Source organism: Bubalus bubalis, chromosome 9 (genome assembly GCF_019923935.1).
Source record: "Bubalus bubalis isolate 160015118507 breed Murrah chromosome 9, NDDB_SH_1, whole genome shotgun sequence".
NCBI lineage: Eukaryota > Metazoa > Chordata > Mammalia > Artiodactyla > Bovidae > Bubalus > Bubalus bubalis.
The window spans coordinates 9,295,235-9,309,806 of NC_059165.1; the positions used below are offsets into that span (position 1 = coordinate 9,295,235).

At 38.5% G+C, this 14,572-nt stretch overlaps 1 protein-coding gene across 1 annotated transcript in view; it reads left to right on the forward strand.

Moving 5' to 3' along the window:
* Positions 1-14,572, forward strand: part of LOC102396725 (solute carrier organic anion transporter family member 6A1) — a 149,605-nt gene that overhangs the window by 134,013 nt on the left and 1,020 nt on the right. Inside the window, exon 14 of the mRNA XM_045166803.1 lies at positions 14,330-14,371. Coding sequence (XP_045022738.1) covers positions 14,330-14,371 — 42 coding nt within the window. The remainder of the gene's footprint in view (positions 1-14,329; positions 14,372-14,572) is intronic.

The following is a 14,572-nucleotide window of genomic DNA, read 5'->3' on the forward strand; positions in this document are numbered from 1 at the left end:
TTATATTGTTAGAACTTACTGAATAGAATATCATAAACAGCTTTTTGTTTATATGGGATGCATCTATTGATAGTTATATTAGAAATTAAAATGAGGCTTTTAAAGACTTAGTTCATATAAAATAGTGACAATACGCCCATTAAATATTAGCATAAATGTTTTTAAATTTTAATAATTATAAGCTAGACACAGGAAGGCGACTACTGCATGATCTCACTTACATGGGGCATTTTTTTTTTTTTTTAAAGTTGAATTCATGGAGACAGAGAGGAGAGTGGGACCAGGGACTGAAAGACCTGGAGGAATAGGAGAGGTGTTGGTCAGAGTATAAGCTTTCAGTTATAAGATGAAGAAATTCTGGTGACCTAATGTATACCACAGTGACTACAGTTAATGCATTGTATACTTGAAATTTGCTAAGAGAATAGATCTAAAGTGTTCTCATACACAACACACACACACACACACACACACACACACACGTAACTATATAAATTCATGGGTATGTTAGCTTGGGGCTTCCTTGGTGGCCCAGATGGTAAAGAATCTGCCTGCAATGCAGGAGACCTGGTTTTGGTCCTTGGGTTGGGAAGATCCCCTGGGGAAGGAAATGGAAACCCACTCCAGAACTATTCCTTAGGAAATATCGTGGACAGAGGAGCCCAGCAGGCTACAGTCCATGGGGTTGCAAGATTCGGATACAACTTAGAGACTAAACTACCACCACCACACCTTAAATATATATCAGTTTTGTTACTAATATCTCAATAAAGTTTAAAAAATACATTTAAAACAATGATAGTGAGGAGAATGAAATGGTTTTATCTCTTTTCAAATCTCTTTAATGTCTAGCTTAATAAGGGATTCTTATGTCTTCTTTTTTGTGATATGTCAAACAGCCTCTGGAAAACTTCACTGTTCCTTTATAAGACAATGGGAACCTAAAAGGCAAAAAACATTCTAGTATTATTTAAATATAGCTGTGAACTTGCAGACCCCTTGAAAAGGTCTCAGATTTTCCTGGGGTTCCTGGATCACATTTTGAGAATCACTGTTCCAATTACTTATAAAGGATTTTCTTTATTTTGAACTCATGTTTTGCTTCTACATGAAAGGTCCTTTTACTAATCTTAAGAACCATAAGGAATAAATGTGATCTCTGTTTCAAATGGTACCCTCACTCGAATATTGTATAACAGCTAGTTATCCCTGTATCTTTCCTTCAGGATAAACTCTCATACTTTTTTCAACTAATTATCTTGTGAAAAATTACAGTTTTTCATCCCATCTTATTTATAACATCATTGGGCCTGCTCCCATTAGTCAGTTCTTTCCTTGGTGCATGAATCAGGGTAGTAAACAATATTTCAGGTCAGTCTGAATGATGCAGAGAGAAAATCTTAACCTGGATTTCATACTTCAATTAATGTTTCTTAAAACACACATTTGATCCATATTTTAACTAGCTGATATTTAGTCAAATGTTTATTTTCCAGTTTTAAGTTGATTTATAGAATTTTTTTAAACCTAGGTCATCTTGTTAGATATGGATCATGGTTTTAGTTTGTGAATCTTGATGCTGCTATACAAAGTTTTCATAATACTAATGGCAGATATAATGCAATATGTTCACCGAACTGTTTTATATACTGAGCTGCTTTGGCACTGAAGCGTAGGTCTGAGTTTGATCAGTGACATATTGACAGACGTTCCCTATGATCTGTTTCAGTGCTAGCCAGGAACACGCAGTACGGAGGTGCACTCTCTCTCCAACTGACTGACTGCCAGGAAAGACTTCAGAGAGAACGAAAAAGTGGGAGGAACGCGGATCCCTGAGTTCTTCATTGGAAGGAGAACATTCAGGAGAGCCTCCTAAAGAGGAAAAGTCACATTGAACCTTTCATGAACCAGAGAAAATCTGTTATTTATGAACCAGAAAGAATCTGCTTTAAGTTCATGGAATTATTTGGCAGCCTATCCCAATACATGTTCTCAGCTTCTATTAAAATTCTCTATGGTTGACATTCGTCTGTTATTCAATCACTGTTTTGCTAGAGTCATTCAACCAAAAAACGTGATAATACCTCAATAATACTGAGGAGACTAACAGTACTGTCATTTGCCTCACGTTTATTTATCGAATCCACATGAATATAAGATAACTGTTGGTAGATGCTACAGTGAAATTTAGATAAATGATAAGTGACGCTGGCCTCAGAATAAGTTGGGTTGTGTTCCCTTATCTTTGATTTTCTGAAAGGGTTCATGTAGAATTGCTTTGCTGTTTAGTTGCTAAGTTGTGTCTGACTCTTGCAACTCCATGGACTGTAGCCCGCCAGGCTCCTCTGTCCATGGGATTTCCCAGACAAGAGTACTGGAGTGGGTTGCCATTTCCTCCTCCAGGGGAGTCTTCCTGACCCAGGGATTGAACCTGTGTCCCCTACGTTGCAGGAGGATTCTTTACTGCTGAGCCACCAGGGAAGTCTAGAATTGATAAAGTTCTTCCTTAAATGCTCAGTGGAATTCCTTACAGAAGTCGATGGGTCAAATAACAAATTCCTATTGGCTATCTGTTTTACATATGGTAATGTATGTTCCATGTTACTCTCAGTGAACTCAAACCAGGGCTTGATAACAACCTAGAGGGACAGGATCAGGAGGAAGGTGGGAGGGATGTTCAAGTGGGAGGGGACATGGATAAACCTATGGCTGATTCATGTTGATGTTTGGTAGAAACCAATGTAATACTGTAAAGCAATTATCTTTTAATTAAAAAAAAGTCAATCGGACTGAAGTTTTCTTTGTGGGAAGATTTCTAATTACAAATTCAATTTCTTTAACAGACCTAGACTTGTTCAGATGATCTGTTACCCCTTAAGAGTTTTTTTCGTAATTTGTCTTATGGACTTCTGTTCATTTCACCCAAACTGTCAAATTTGTAGGCATAGGTTATTTATAACTATATCCTTTTATACATGTAGAGTCTGTAATGATATCACCTCTCTTGTTCCAGATATTGGTGATTTGTGCCCTTCTGGTCAGTTGGACTAGAAATTTTTCAATTTTATCTTCTAAAAAAATCGGTTTTAGTCTTGTTAAGTTCTCTATTATTTTCCTGTTATCTATGCCATTAATTTCCTCTCCAGCCTTTATTATTCCCATTGTTTTTTATTTGATACTTTACATTTAAATTGTTCTTTATTTTTCAGTTTCTTATGGTAGAACTGAAGTCACTGACTCAAGCCCTTTCTTCTTATAGGCATGTTATAAGCATTGTTTTACTAGCATCCTGCAAATTCTGATGCTTTTTTTTTTTTTTTTTCATTCAGTTATTTTCATTTTGATTTTGTTTTTGACCTGTGGGTTGTTTGAGCTGTGTTATTTGGTTTTCAAACATTTGGAGATTTTCTACCTATCTTTGTTACAGATTTCTGATTTGATTCCATTGTGATGAGAGAACATATTTTGTGTGGCTTGAATCTTTTAAAAATTACTGAGACTTTTTTGATGGCTCAAAGTCTATCTTGATAAACATTCCATGTGCACTTTGAAAGAATGTGTATCCTACTGTTATTGGCGAGAAGTTCTACAAATGTTAATTAGATCAAGATTGCTTATAGTGTTGTTTGAATCTGGTATACTCTTGAGTTTTCTATTTGTTGTATTAATCATTGAGAGCATGTTAATTATTCTGAGCATGATTGTAGATTTGTGTATTTTTCCTTGCAGTTCTATCAGTTTTAATTTTCATGCATTTTGACACTATTTTAAGTGCATAATTATTTGAGATGAAGTGCTATTGATGAATTTACCCCTTTATCACTAAGAAATAAATTTATTTATCTCAGATAATATTCTTCTCTGTGAAGTCTATTTGGACTGTTATTCATGTATCCATTCCAGCTTTCTTTTGATTAGTATAAGCATAATATATCATTTTCAATCTTCTACTTTTAGCATTTATATTTAAAGTATGTTACTTGTGGGCAGTATTTAATTGGTGCTTGCGTTTTGTATCAGACCTGATCATCTTTTCCTTTAAATTGTAATCTTTATTTACATTTAGTGTGATTATTAATATCAGTTCAGTTCAGTTCAGTTGCTCAGTCGTGTCCGACTCTTTGCGACCCCATGAATCGCAGCTTGCCAAGCCTCCCTGTCCATCACCAACTCCCAGAGTTCACCCAGACTCACGTCCACCGAGTCAGTGATGCCATCCAGCCATCTCATCCTCTGTCATCCCCTTCTCCTCCTGCCCCCAATCCCTCCCAGCATCAGGGGCTTTTCCAATGAGTCAACTCTTCGCATGAGGTGGCCAAAGTACTGGAGTTTCAGCTTTAGCCTCATTCCTTCCAAAGAAATCCCAGGGCTGATCTCCTTCAGAATGGACTGGTTGGATCTCCTTGATTATAAATATATTTAGGTGTAAATCATCACCTTGTTACTTGTTCTCTTTTTGTCTTATCCATTCTGTCCCCTTTCATCTCTTATTCTGCCTTCCTTTAGATTAATTGAATGTATTTCCATTTTATTTTTTTCCCTTGGCTTTTTTATTATTGTTGCTATTTTAGAGGCTGCTCTATGCCTCAGGGTGTAAGTCATCATATTAAACCTTTGACCTGTTGTCACTTCACAGATATGACATTCACAATAGCATACTTCCATTTCTTTTTATCTGGTCTTTGCATTATTGTTGGCATATGTTTTGCCTCTACACAACTATGAATCCCACAATACTTCTTTATTTTTGTTTAAACAATGAATTGTCTTTTAAAGAGACTGACATAATAAAATCACACATATTTCTCCATGGGTCTTAAGCTCCATCTCCTCATTTCTGGTGCTCTTTATGGCTTTGCACAAATCATTATTTTCACTTGTTATCATTTTCCTTTAGCCTGAAGGACTTCTATAACATAGCTGCAGGTGCTCTGGAAGATAAATTATTAATATTTCCTTTTTTTAATGTCTGAACACTTGTTTCACATTCATGTTGCCTTACTGGCCACTGTCCTTCTAATCTGTTAAGATGGTTCTTTTCCTGGACTAGCACCATTTCTTTACACATCTCTCTCGGCTCTGCTAAATACTAGAGGGAATCCTCTGCCCATCAACCCAGTCCAGCTTCCCATTCCAGTGTTTTGTCTTGCACATTCTAGCTATCTTGGACCTTCAGCTTTGTCTTCTCAACTCGAGAGAGTCTTCTGGGTTTTCTATGGATTTCACATCTTGTCCCACCCTACCCACACACACCATCACTTGAAAACTCTCCCAAGGCAGCAAACTGCTCACCTAGTTTGTTTCCTGTCTCTTTGAGTTTACTCCCCTTCATAATCTGGTATCAGGTGTCTTGAAAACATTTTTTTCCCCCTTAGAGTCTTTCTTTTTGTCTTCTTCTTTTGGGTATTTCAAGAAGAGATTAAATCTAGTCTCTGTTACGCCATCCTGCCTAGAAGTGGAAGTCCCTTTACTGACCTTTTAATGCCAGTTTTTGTATTCCATTTTTCGTATTTTTAAAAAAATTGTTTTTGTTTCACAACTGCCTCAGAAGTTTTTACTTCTTATAGTTCTTCAGTATTTTTTTTTCTTCTTCTGGTCTAGCAAATTTTCATCTCCCCTGATAAGTTGGAGTATGGAGAGGCTTGTACCTTCTCTTTAACTGAAGAGACAGTTGAATTGTGTTAAACTGTCTGTTAAATTGTGTTAAACTGACAGTTAAACTGTCAATCAATTGACAGTAGATTCTGTGTATTTCTTTGGATACTCACTTAAGCAATTCTCTTATTTTCATATCTCTTTTGCAGAGTGTACATTTTGTCCTTGCCCTATAGGACCATACTCTAAGAGCTTTTCACAAGTTGTAGAGTGGAAATGTATGGGTTTTATTTTACCTGTGTCTACTGCCTTGAACTTTGTTTATTAAAGCTCTTACTTTATTTACAAGTAAATTATTATGCTAATTAATAGCATCTTGCTAGCTCCCTTCATCTCACACTAGACGTTTCCTAACTCCCAGTGAATTCTAAAAAGATTATTGTGAAAGAATATATGAAAATTCCTCACTCACCACTGTCACTTTTTCTGTTACTGGCCTATTTCTGCCTCTGAATGCACTGAGATTTTGGGTGTATTGGACCTTAATCTTGATAGAAGCAGGCTGCTAGAACTAAAATCTTCATGTCTCATATAGTTTTATAAATCTAAATTCTAGTAACTTTCATTATCTCCTTTTGTTAAGAAGTGGAGAGTGGTTAAATTGTGGGTGTCATGGGGACTATCAAGAGTGGTAGGATGGCTGTTTCTCTATTCAGTAAAGAAGGTATTTTGTAACGATTATGACACTGGCTGTGTAAATCCTATAGAACTGGACATGGAACAATAGATTGGTTCAAAATTGGAAAAGGAGTCAAGGCTGTATATTGTCACCCTGCTTATTTAACTTATATGCAGAGTACATCATGAGAAATGCAGGGCTGGATGAAGCACAAGCTGGATTCAAGATTGTTGAGAGAAATATCAATAACCTCAGATATGCAGATGACACCACCCTTATGGCTGAAAGCAAAGAGGAACTAAAGAGCCTCTTGATGAAAGTGAAAGTGGAGAGTGAAAAAGTTGGTTTAAAACTCAACATTCAAAAAACTAAGATCATGGCATCTGGTCCCAACACTTCATAGATGGGGAAACAATGGAAGCAGTGTCAGACTTTATTTTTTTGGGCTCCAAAATCACTGCAGATGGTGACTGCAGCCATGAAATTAAAAGACGCTTGCTCCTTGGAAGAAAAGCTATGACCAACCTATACAGCATATTAAAAGGCAGGGACATTACTTTGCTGATGAAGGCCTGTCTAGTAAAAGCTATGGTTTTTCCAGTAGTCATGTATGGATGTGAGAGTTGCACTATAAAAAAAGCTGAGCACCGAAGAATTGATGCTTTTGAACTGTGGTGTTGGAGAAGATTCTTGAGGGTTCCTTGGACTGCAAGGAGATCAAAGCAGTCCATCCTAAAGGAAATCAGTCCTGAATATTCATTGGAAGGTTGATGCTAAAGCTGAAACTCTAAAACTTTGGCCACCTGATGTGAAGAGCTGACTCATTTGAAAAGACCCTGATGCTGGGAAAGATTGAAGGCAGGAGGAGAAGGGGATGACAGAGGGTGAGATGACTGGATGGCATCACCGACTCAATGGACATGAGTTTGAACAAGCTTCGGGAGTTGGTGATGGACAGGGAGGCCTGGTGTGCCGCAGTCCATGGGGTCACAAACAGTCAGATACAACTGAGCAACTGAATTGACTGATAGAATCACAGCATGTTGAAGACTGCTTCCAGGGATCAAAACCAGACCTTGAGTATAAAAACAATGTGTTACAGAAATAATATCATAATTACTAATTTGGTATTGTACAGTCTGAGGTTGTTGATATTTCTCCTGGCAATCTTGATTCCAGTTTATGATTCATCCAGCCCAACATTTCACATAATGCACTCTGCATAGAAGTTAAATAATACAATATATAAGACAAAATACAGCCTTGTTGTACTCCTTTCCTAATTTGGAACTAGTTCATTGTTCCATGTCTGGTTCTAACTGTTACTTCTTGACCAGCATATAGCTTTCTCAGGAGAGAATTAAAGTAGTCTAATAGTCCCATCTGTTTAAGAATTTTTCAGTTTGTTGTGATCCACACAGTCAAAGGCTTTAGAATAGTCAATGAAGCAGAAGTAGATGTTTTTCTGGAATTCCCTTGCTTTCTCCATGATCGGAGTGACTGAACTGAACTGAATGTTGTGATACTTGACCATAAGTATGCTTTTAAGGAATTCAGTGTTTTGAATGAATTATAATAACAATCACTTATCAATGAAAGGCTTAACTTGATACTATATAGTAACTTTTATACTAATAGTTCATTTTTCACTCCCTGCTGAGTTTACTTTCTTATGAGAATTATTGTATTAAATGTTTACCTTTTTTATTTTAAAAATTACGATCAGTCTATTTATAGATACTTTCATTGTGATTTATGATTTGTATTACTGAATGAAAAATATAGCTGTGTTCCTTATTAATATAAACATATTTTCCTGTGAAACTGCAATTCAAAGCAGTATTTTACAAATCTAGTCAGCATTAAATTTTTTATTGGATATAATTTGTAATTTTTAATTATACATTTTGGAGAGAGTTTAAAGTGAAGAATACTAGGAGAATCACTACTCTTCTTGAATGGGGCAATGAAACAATCTTTTCTGCTTTTGTTTAATATAAGATCTAGTGGTATAAATCTTTAATGCTGGGAATTTTTCTTAATTTTTTCTGGTGTTGCTTCACTCTGTTTTGTTCTGTCCTTTTAAAAAAGTTTTTATTGGAGTATAGTTGATTTACAGTGTTGTGTTAGTTTCTGCTGTAGAGCAAAATGAATCAGTTTTACATATACATATACCCACTCTTTTCCCATAAAGGTCATTACAGAATATTGAGAAGCATTTTCTGTGCTATACAGTAGATCCCTACTAGTTACCCATTTTATATAGTAGTATGTATGTGAACACTAGGATTTTAAGTTATTTCAAAAATATCTGCATTTGACCATCTTTCTCTTCAGGCTTCCTCAGGATCCCTCCAATTTTAACATTCTATAAGTCTCATAATGTTATACTGCCAAAGATTTCACATCCTGTCTGAAAGTGGAAGGGAACTGATGGAGTATTACAAGCAAATGAAGGAATAAAAAATACTCTAGATAGGCAGATAAGTACATTTTCACCCTATAAGCGTATCTACATAGAACACAAAAATATAATCATTAGAATGCTTTTAAGCATGGGATCAGAGCAAGGGGAGCTGGTGGGATCATCTTGAAAGCTTCTGTCACTGGTCCAATTCCCCTGGGTTCACCCAGCTCCTGATATGGAAGATCCACTACTGCACATGCCAGAAAATGGAACTTCCAGGTAGGGACTTCTGCTCCTGTGTACACTGGGGGGCGGTTTCTACTTTAAAATCTAGATGCTGTTCTTTCTCTCATTCTCCACAGTTTAAAAATATAGCAAATAAAATCTGCTAAAAGAATAGCAATTTATTAATTACTTCCTAAAAAATTAAGATGGCATTTTGAATATGCTCACTAGATTTACCCTAGGTTGAACAAAGAATTTTCAAATGACAATTTTCCACACAATTATCAGAGACAAAAATCTATGAAATTATTTGGTTTTTGCAAACTTCAACCCCCTTCGTTTTAAAATTGCAGCATAAAGGATGTGAGGGAACAGGAAAGTACTTCTTGCATTTTCATGAAGAGCAAGAACTTAAGATGAAGCAATGCTACTTTTGCTAATCTTTCAGCAAAATTCTACTCTTCCTCACAGCAAGAGTGGCAAATTCTCCTTAGCCAGCATGGATTTAAGTGCATGAAGATTATGCTTCTTTGATTTTGATAGTTCGAATTTGTTCATTCAAAGCTGCAAAATAGTCTTAAACTACGAATGTACTTAAATCTCATCAAGCAAACTTTGCTGATTGGTTAAGTTAATTTGTATTTCAGAGATAAAATGGTGACCATATCTGTTTATACATTTAAATACCACTTATTTTTGTCGAAACTCTTTTTCAATGAGTCTAGAATGATTACATATCAATTCTAATTTGAATATTTGCAAAATCTGGGGAATTCAGAGCAGCATTAGTCTTCTAGACCTCATCAATACGAAGTAAATATGAGTTTTGATCTCTCAGAATTGCTGTGCAATAATTGTAACCACAAATACAAGCTATAGCCATTACAAGAGAGAAAATGCAGAGGCCAGAAAAGAGATCTAACTGAGAGAAGTTCATTCAAACCCTTAATAAGTGGTTGACTATTTATTAGTTATATGACTTTGGAAGAGTTGCTAATCCTTTCTGGAGTGTAGCTTCTTTAATATGTAAAATGAATATGATAGTAGATACTGCTCTTAACTGGACATGGAACAACAGACTGGTTCCAAATAGGAAAAGGAGTACATCAAAGCTGTATATTGTCACCCTGTTTATTTAACTTATATGCAGAGTACATCATGAGAAACGCTGGGCTGGAAGAAGCACAAGCTGGAATCAAGATAGCCGGGAGAAATATCAATAACCTCAGATATGCAGATGACACCACCCTTATGGCAGAAAGTGAAGAGGAACTCAAAAGCCTCTTGATGAAAGTGAAAGTGGAGAGTGAAAAAGTTGGCTTAAAGCTCAACAGTCAGAAAACGAAGATCATGGTATCTGGTCCCATCACTTCATGGGAAATAGATGGGGAAACAGTGGAAACAGTGTCAGACTTTATTTTTTGGGCTCCAAAATCACCGCAGATGGTGACTGCAGCCATGAAATTAAAAGACGCTTACTCCTTGGAAGGAAAGTTATGACCAACCTAGATAGCCTATTCAAAAGCAGAGACATTACTTTGCCAACAAAGGTCCATCTAGTCAAGGCTATGGTTTTTCCTGTGGTCATGTATGGATGTGAGAGTTGGACTGTGAAGAAAGCTGAATGCCGAAGAATTGATGCTTTTGAACTGTGATGTTGGAGAAGACTCTTGAGTGTCCCTTGGGCTGCAAGGAGATCCAACCAGTCCATTCTGAAGGAGATCAGCCCTGGGATTTCTTTGGCGGGAATGATTCTGAAGCTGAAACTCCAGTACTTTGGCCACCTCATGTAAAGAGTTGACTCATTGGAAAAGACTCTGATGCTGGGAGGGATTGGGGGCAGGAGGAGAAGGGGACGACAGAGGATGAGATGGCTGGATGGTATCACCGACTCGACGGATGTGAGTCTGAGTGAACTCCGGGAGTTGGTGATGGACAGGGAGACCTGGCGTGCTGCGATTCATGGGATCGCAAAGAGTCGGACACGACTGAGCAACTGAACTGAACTCAACTGAAGGTTTAAATGATTGGACATTTAAAAAATCCTAGTTTCTACTTCTACTCTTTCCTTAGGTTTTAGGCCAGGGTAGACTTTTTTTGACTGGAGAGGATAAAAAACAGAATGTACATGTGTTTGTGCTCAGTTGCTTCAGTCGTGTTGAACTCTTTGTGACCCCATGGACTGTAGCCCACCAGGCTCCTCTGTCCATGGAATTCTCCAGGCAGGAATATTGGAGTGGGTTGATATGTCCTCCTCCAGGGGATCCTCCTGACCCAGGGGTTGAACATTCGTCTCTTATGTCTCTTGCATTGGCAGGTGGGTTCTTTACCCACTGAGCCACAAATGTATGTCTGTTCAAAATAAGATAAATGTTTTATATCTCAATCCCTCATCAGTAAAATAGGCTTAGTATATATATAAGTGAGAAAAGTTTTACAAAATAGTACTTATGTGTCATCCACTGTGAATTTTCTTCTAAATTCTAGTTTATTTCATTAAGAAGTAATAGTGTTTGACAAACATTCCTCCATGCTACATTAAGTGAGCCTACTGTCTATGGTTACAATAAATAAAATGTCTTGTTTCAGGATGAATGATAACCTTTCCATCACCATACTCTCATCTCTGGATGTAAGGATACACTTGGATAGGACCAGCATGCGCTACCGAATTATAGCTGTTTGAGAGGCATTAGCACATCCCATGGACGGAGGAGCCTGGTGGGCTGCAGTCCATGGGGTCACTAGGAGTTGGACACGACTGAGTGACTTCACTTTCACTTTTCACTTTCATGCATTGGAGAAGGAAATGGCAACCCACTCCAGTATCCTTGCCTGGAGAATCCCAGGGACAGGGGAGCCTGGTGGGCTGCCGTCTATGGGGTCTCACAGCGTTGGACATGACTGAAGCGACTTAGCCGCAGCACCAGCACTGAATCTAGAAGTAGCTTCTTTGGTAGGCAATTAGCCTGAATGAGGATAGGAAGACTTGAAAACTGTCTCTAGAAGTGATTATAAAAAGCACGTGCTTTTTATGGTTAGCATGCACTAACCTTTTTATAACCAATTTGGCAGCACGCGCTACCGAATTACTGCCGTTTGAGAGGCACTAGCACTGAATCTAGAAGTAGCTTCTTGGGCGGGCAATTAGCCTAAATGAGGATAGGAAGACTTGAAAACTGTCTCTAGAATTTGCTATAAAAATTCTCAAACAATATGTCTGAACTACATTTAGCAAAGTTAATAGAGGTCTCAGATATTACTGGATACTATACTGCTGTCATTGTTGTTCAGTCTCTCAATCATGTCTGACTCTTTGCAACCTCATGGAGTATACAGTCTGTGGAATTCTCCAGGTCAGAATACTGGAGTAGGTAGCCTTTCCCTTTTCCAGGGGATCTTACGAACCCAGGGATTGAACCCAGATCTCCATTATGGGTGGATTCTTTACCAGCTGAGCCACAGGGGAAGCCCAGAACTTGATAGCATGATTAATTAATATTTAGTGAAGTACTCCAACTTTCGATGAAAGGGCCCTTACAAATGAATAATAGTACTAATGTACTGAAAATGATATCATATAGCAGTGTAGTGGAAAAGACTCATTGGAAAAGACCCTGACGCTGGCAAAGATTGAACAGGGGGTGGTGGCAGAGGAAGGAGAAGTGGGTGGCAGAGGATAAGATGGTTAGATAGCATCACCAACTCAATTGACATGAATCTGAGCCAACTCAGGGAGATAGTGAAGGACAGGGAAGCCTGGCATGCTTCAGTCCATGGGGTCACAGAGGGTCTGACATGACTGAGAGACTGAACAATAATGATAGCAGTATAGTATCCAGTAATATCTGAGACCTCTATTAACTTTGCTAAACCTAGTTCAGACATATTGTTTGAGAATTTTTATAACCAACAACTGGGGTTTCCCTGGTAGCTCAGATGGTAAAGAATCCACCTGCAACTCAGGAGACCCCAATTTGATTCCTGTGTCGGGAAGATCCCCTGGAGAAGGAATAGGCTACCCACTCCAGTATACTTGGGTTTCCCTGGTGGCCCAGACGGTAAAGAATCCGCCTGTCACAGGGGAGACCTGGGTTCCATCCCTGGGTTGGAAAGATCCCCTGGAGGAGGGCATGACAACCCACTCCAGTATTCTTGCCTGCAGAATCCCCATGGACAGAGAAACCTGGTGGGCTACAGTCCATGGGGTCTCGAAGACTCGGACACGACTGAGTGACTAAGCACAGCACAGCACAGCATAACCAATAGTCAGATCTGAAGAAGTTGGTTCCTTAACAGTCTGCAGTCTTATGAAGCCTAACAGCTTTGTGTACACAGCCCTGATTACGTAGCAAATAGACAGTATTTGTGGTTTTTATTATGTTCCTTTTAGAATAAGCATTTCATTTAGGGAAAGATGAACATTCCAAGATCATAATGTCTTTGTTTAAAATACATTACTTTCAGATGCATTAGTTTACCTTCGGAAGGGGAGAGAGAATGGGTTCTTTGAAAACCTAATCATACCATGATCAAGTCACGCCTCAGCTCCAAACCTTCCTGTTTTAATCACAATAAAGCCAAAGTCCTTATAATGGCCTACAGGGTCTGGCCCCTGCCACTTCTCTCCCACCCCACCTGTACCCCTTTACACCCCTGCTGTGGCTTCTAGTGCTCTCCAACCATCTCATTTGAGCCCACTCTACTTCCCCAGCATACCAGATTCCCTCCTTTACTTTCTTCAGGTTTTTGCTTAAAAACCTGAGGCCTTTCCTGTCCACCCTATTTAAAATTGCATCAAATTCTCCCCCTTCCCCCAAAACACCCTTCCCAGCCTGTCCATAGCATTTTTTCTCCATAGCATTTGTAGAGATGTACTCCATTATTCTTGCCTGAAAAAGTCCATGGACAGAGACTGGTGGGCTAAAGTCCAGAGGATCTCAGAGTTAAACAGGACTGAGCACTCCCAGGCACTACATATGTAGGGGTTTCCCAGGTGGGCTCAGTAGTAAAGAACCCACTTGCAGTGCAGGAGACAGGGGCTGCAGGTTCCATCCTTGAGTCAGGAAGATCCCCTGGCCAAGGAAATGGCAACCCACTCCAATATTCTTGTCGAGGAAAATCTTACAGTCCATAGGGTCAATCCCACAGTCCACAGGATGACAGTCACACATGTCTGAGAACACACGCACTGCATATTTAGTACTTATTGTCCGTCTTCTATCAGAATGTAAGCACAGTAAGCCTAGGGGTGTTTGTCCGTTTTTGCGCACTTTTTCACCACCAGGGCTTAAAACAGTGTTTGGAGTCCGGAAAATAAATGTGTTTTGTTGAATGAATGAAAGGACGAATGAATGAATTGTAACTACAATTAGCATAATGGTATTCGGTTGTTCAAGGTGTTATTCTTATTTATTCCACAGATAGAAATTATTTACACTGCTATTAGCATCGTTCATCTGAAGGTATGCAATGTACAGCAGAAAGAATATTATATATATACATGGCTTTAAAGTTTCCTAATCTGTATTCCTTCACTTTGGGGGAAGTGAAAGCTACAAAAAAGGTGGTTATCATGCCAATGGCTGTAGTGGTGAGGGCTGGTAGGTATTTCCGTTTCTAGGGAGGATGACAGGTACAAAGTCTTTTAGCAGGATGCTCAAGGA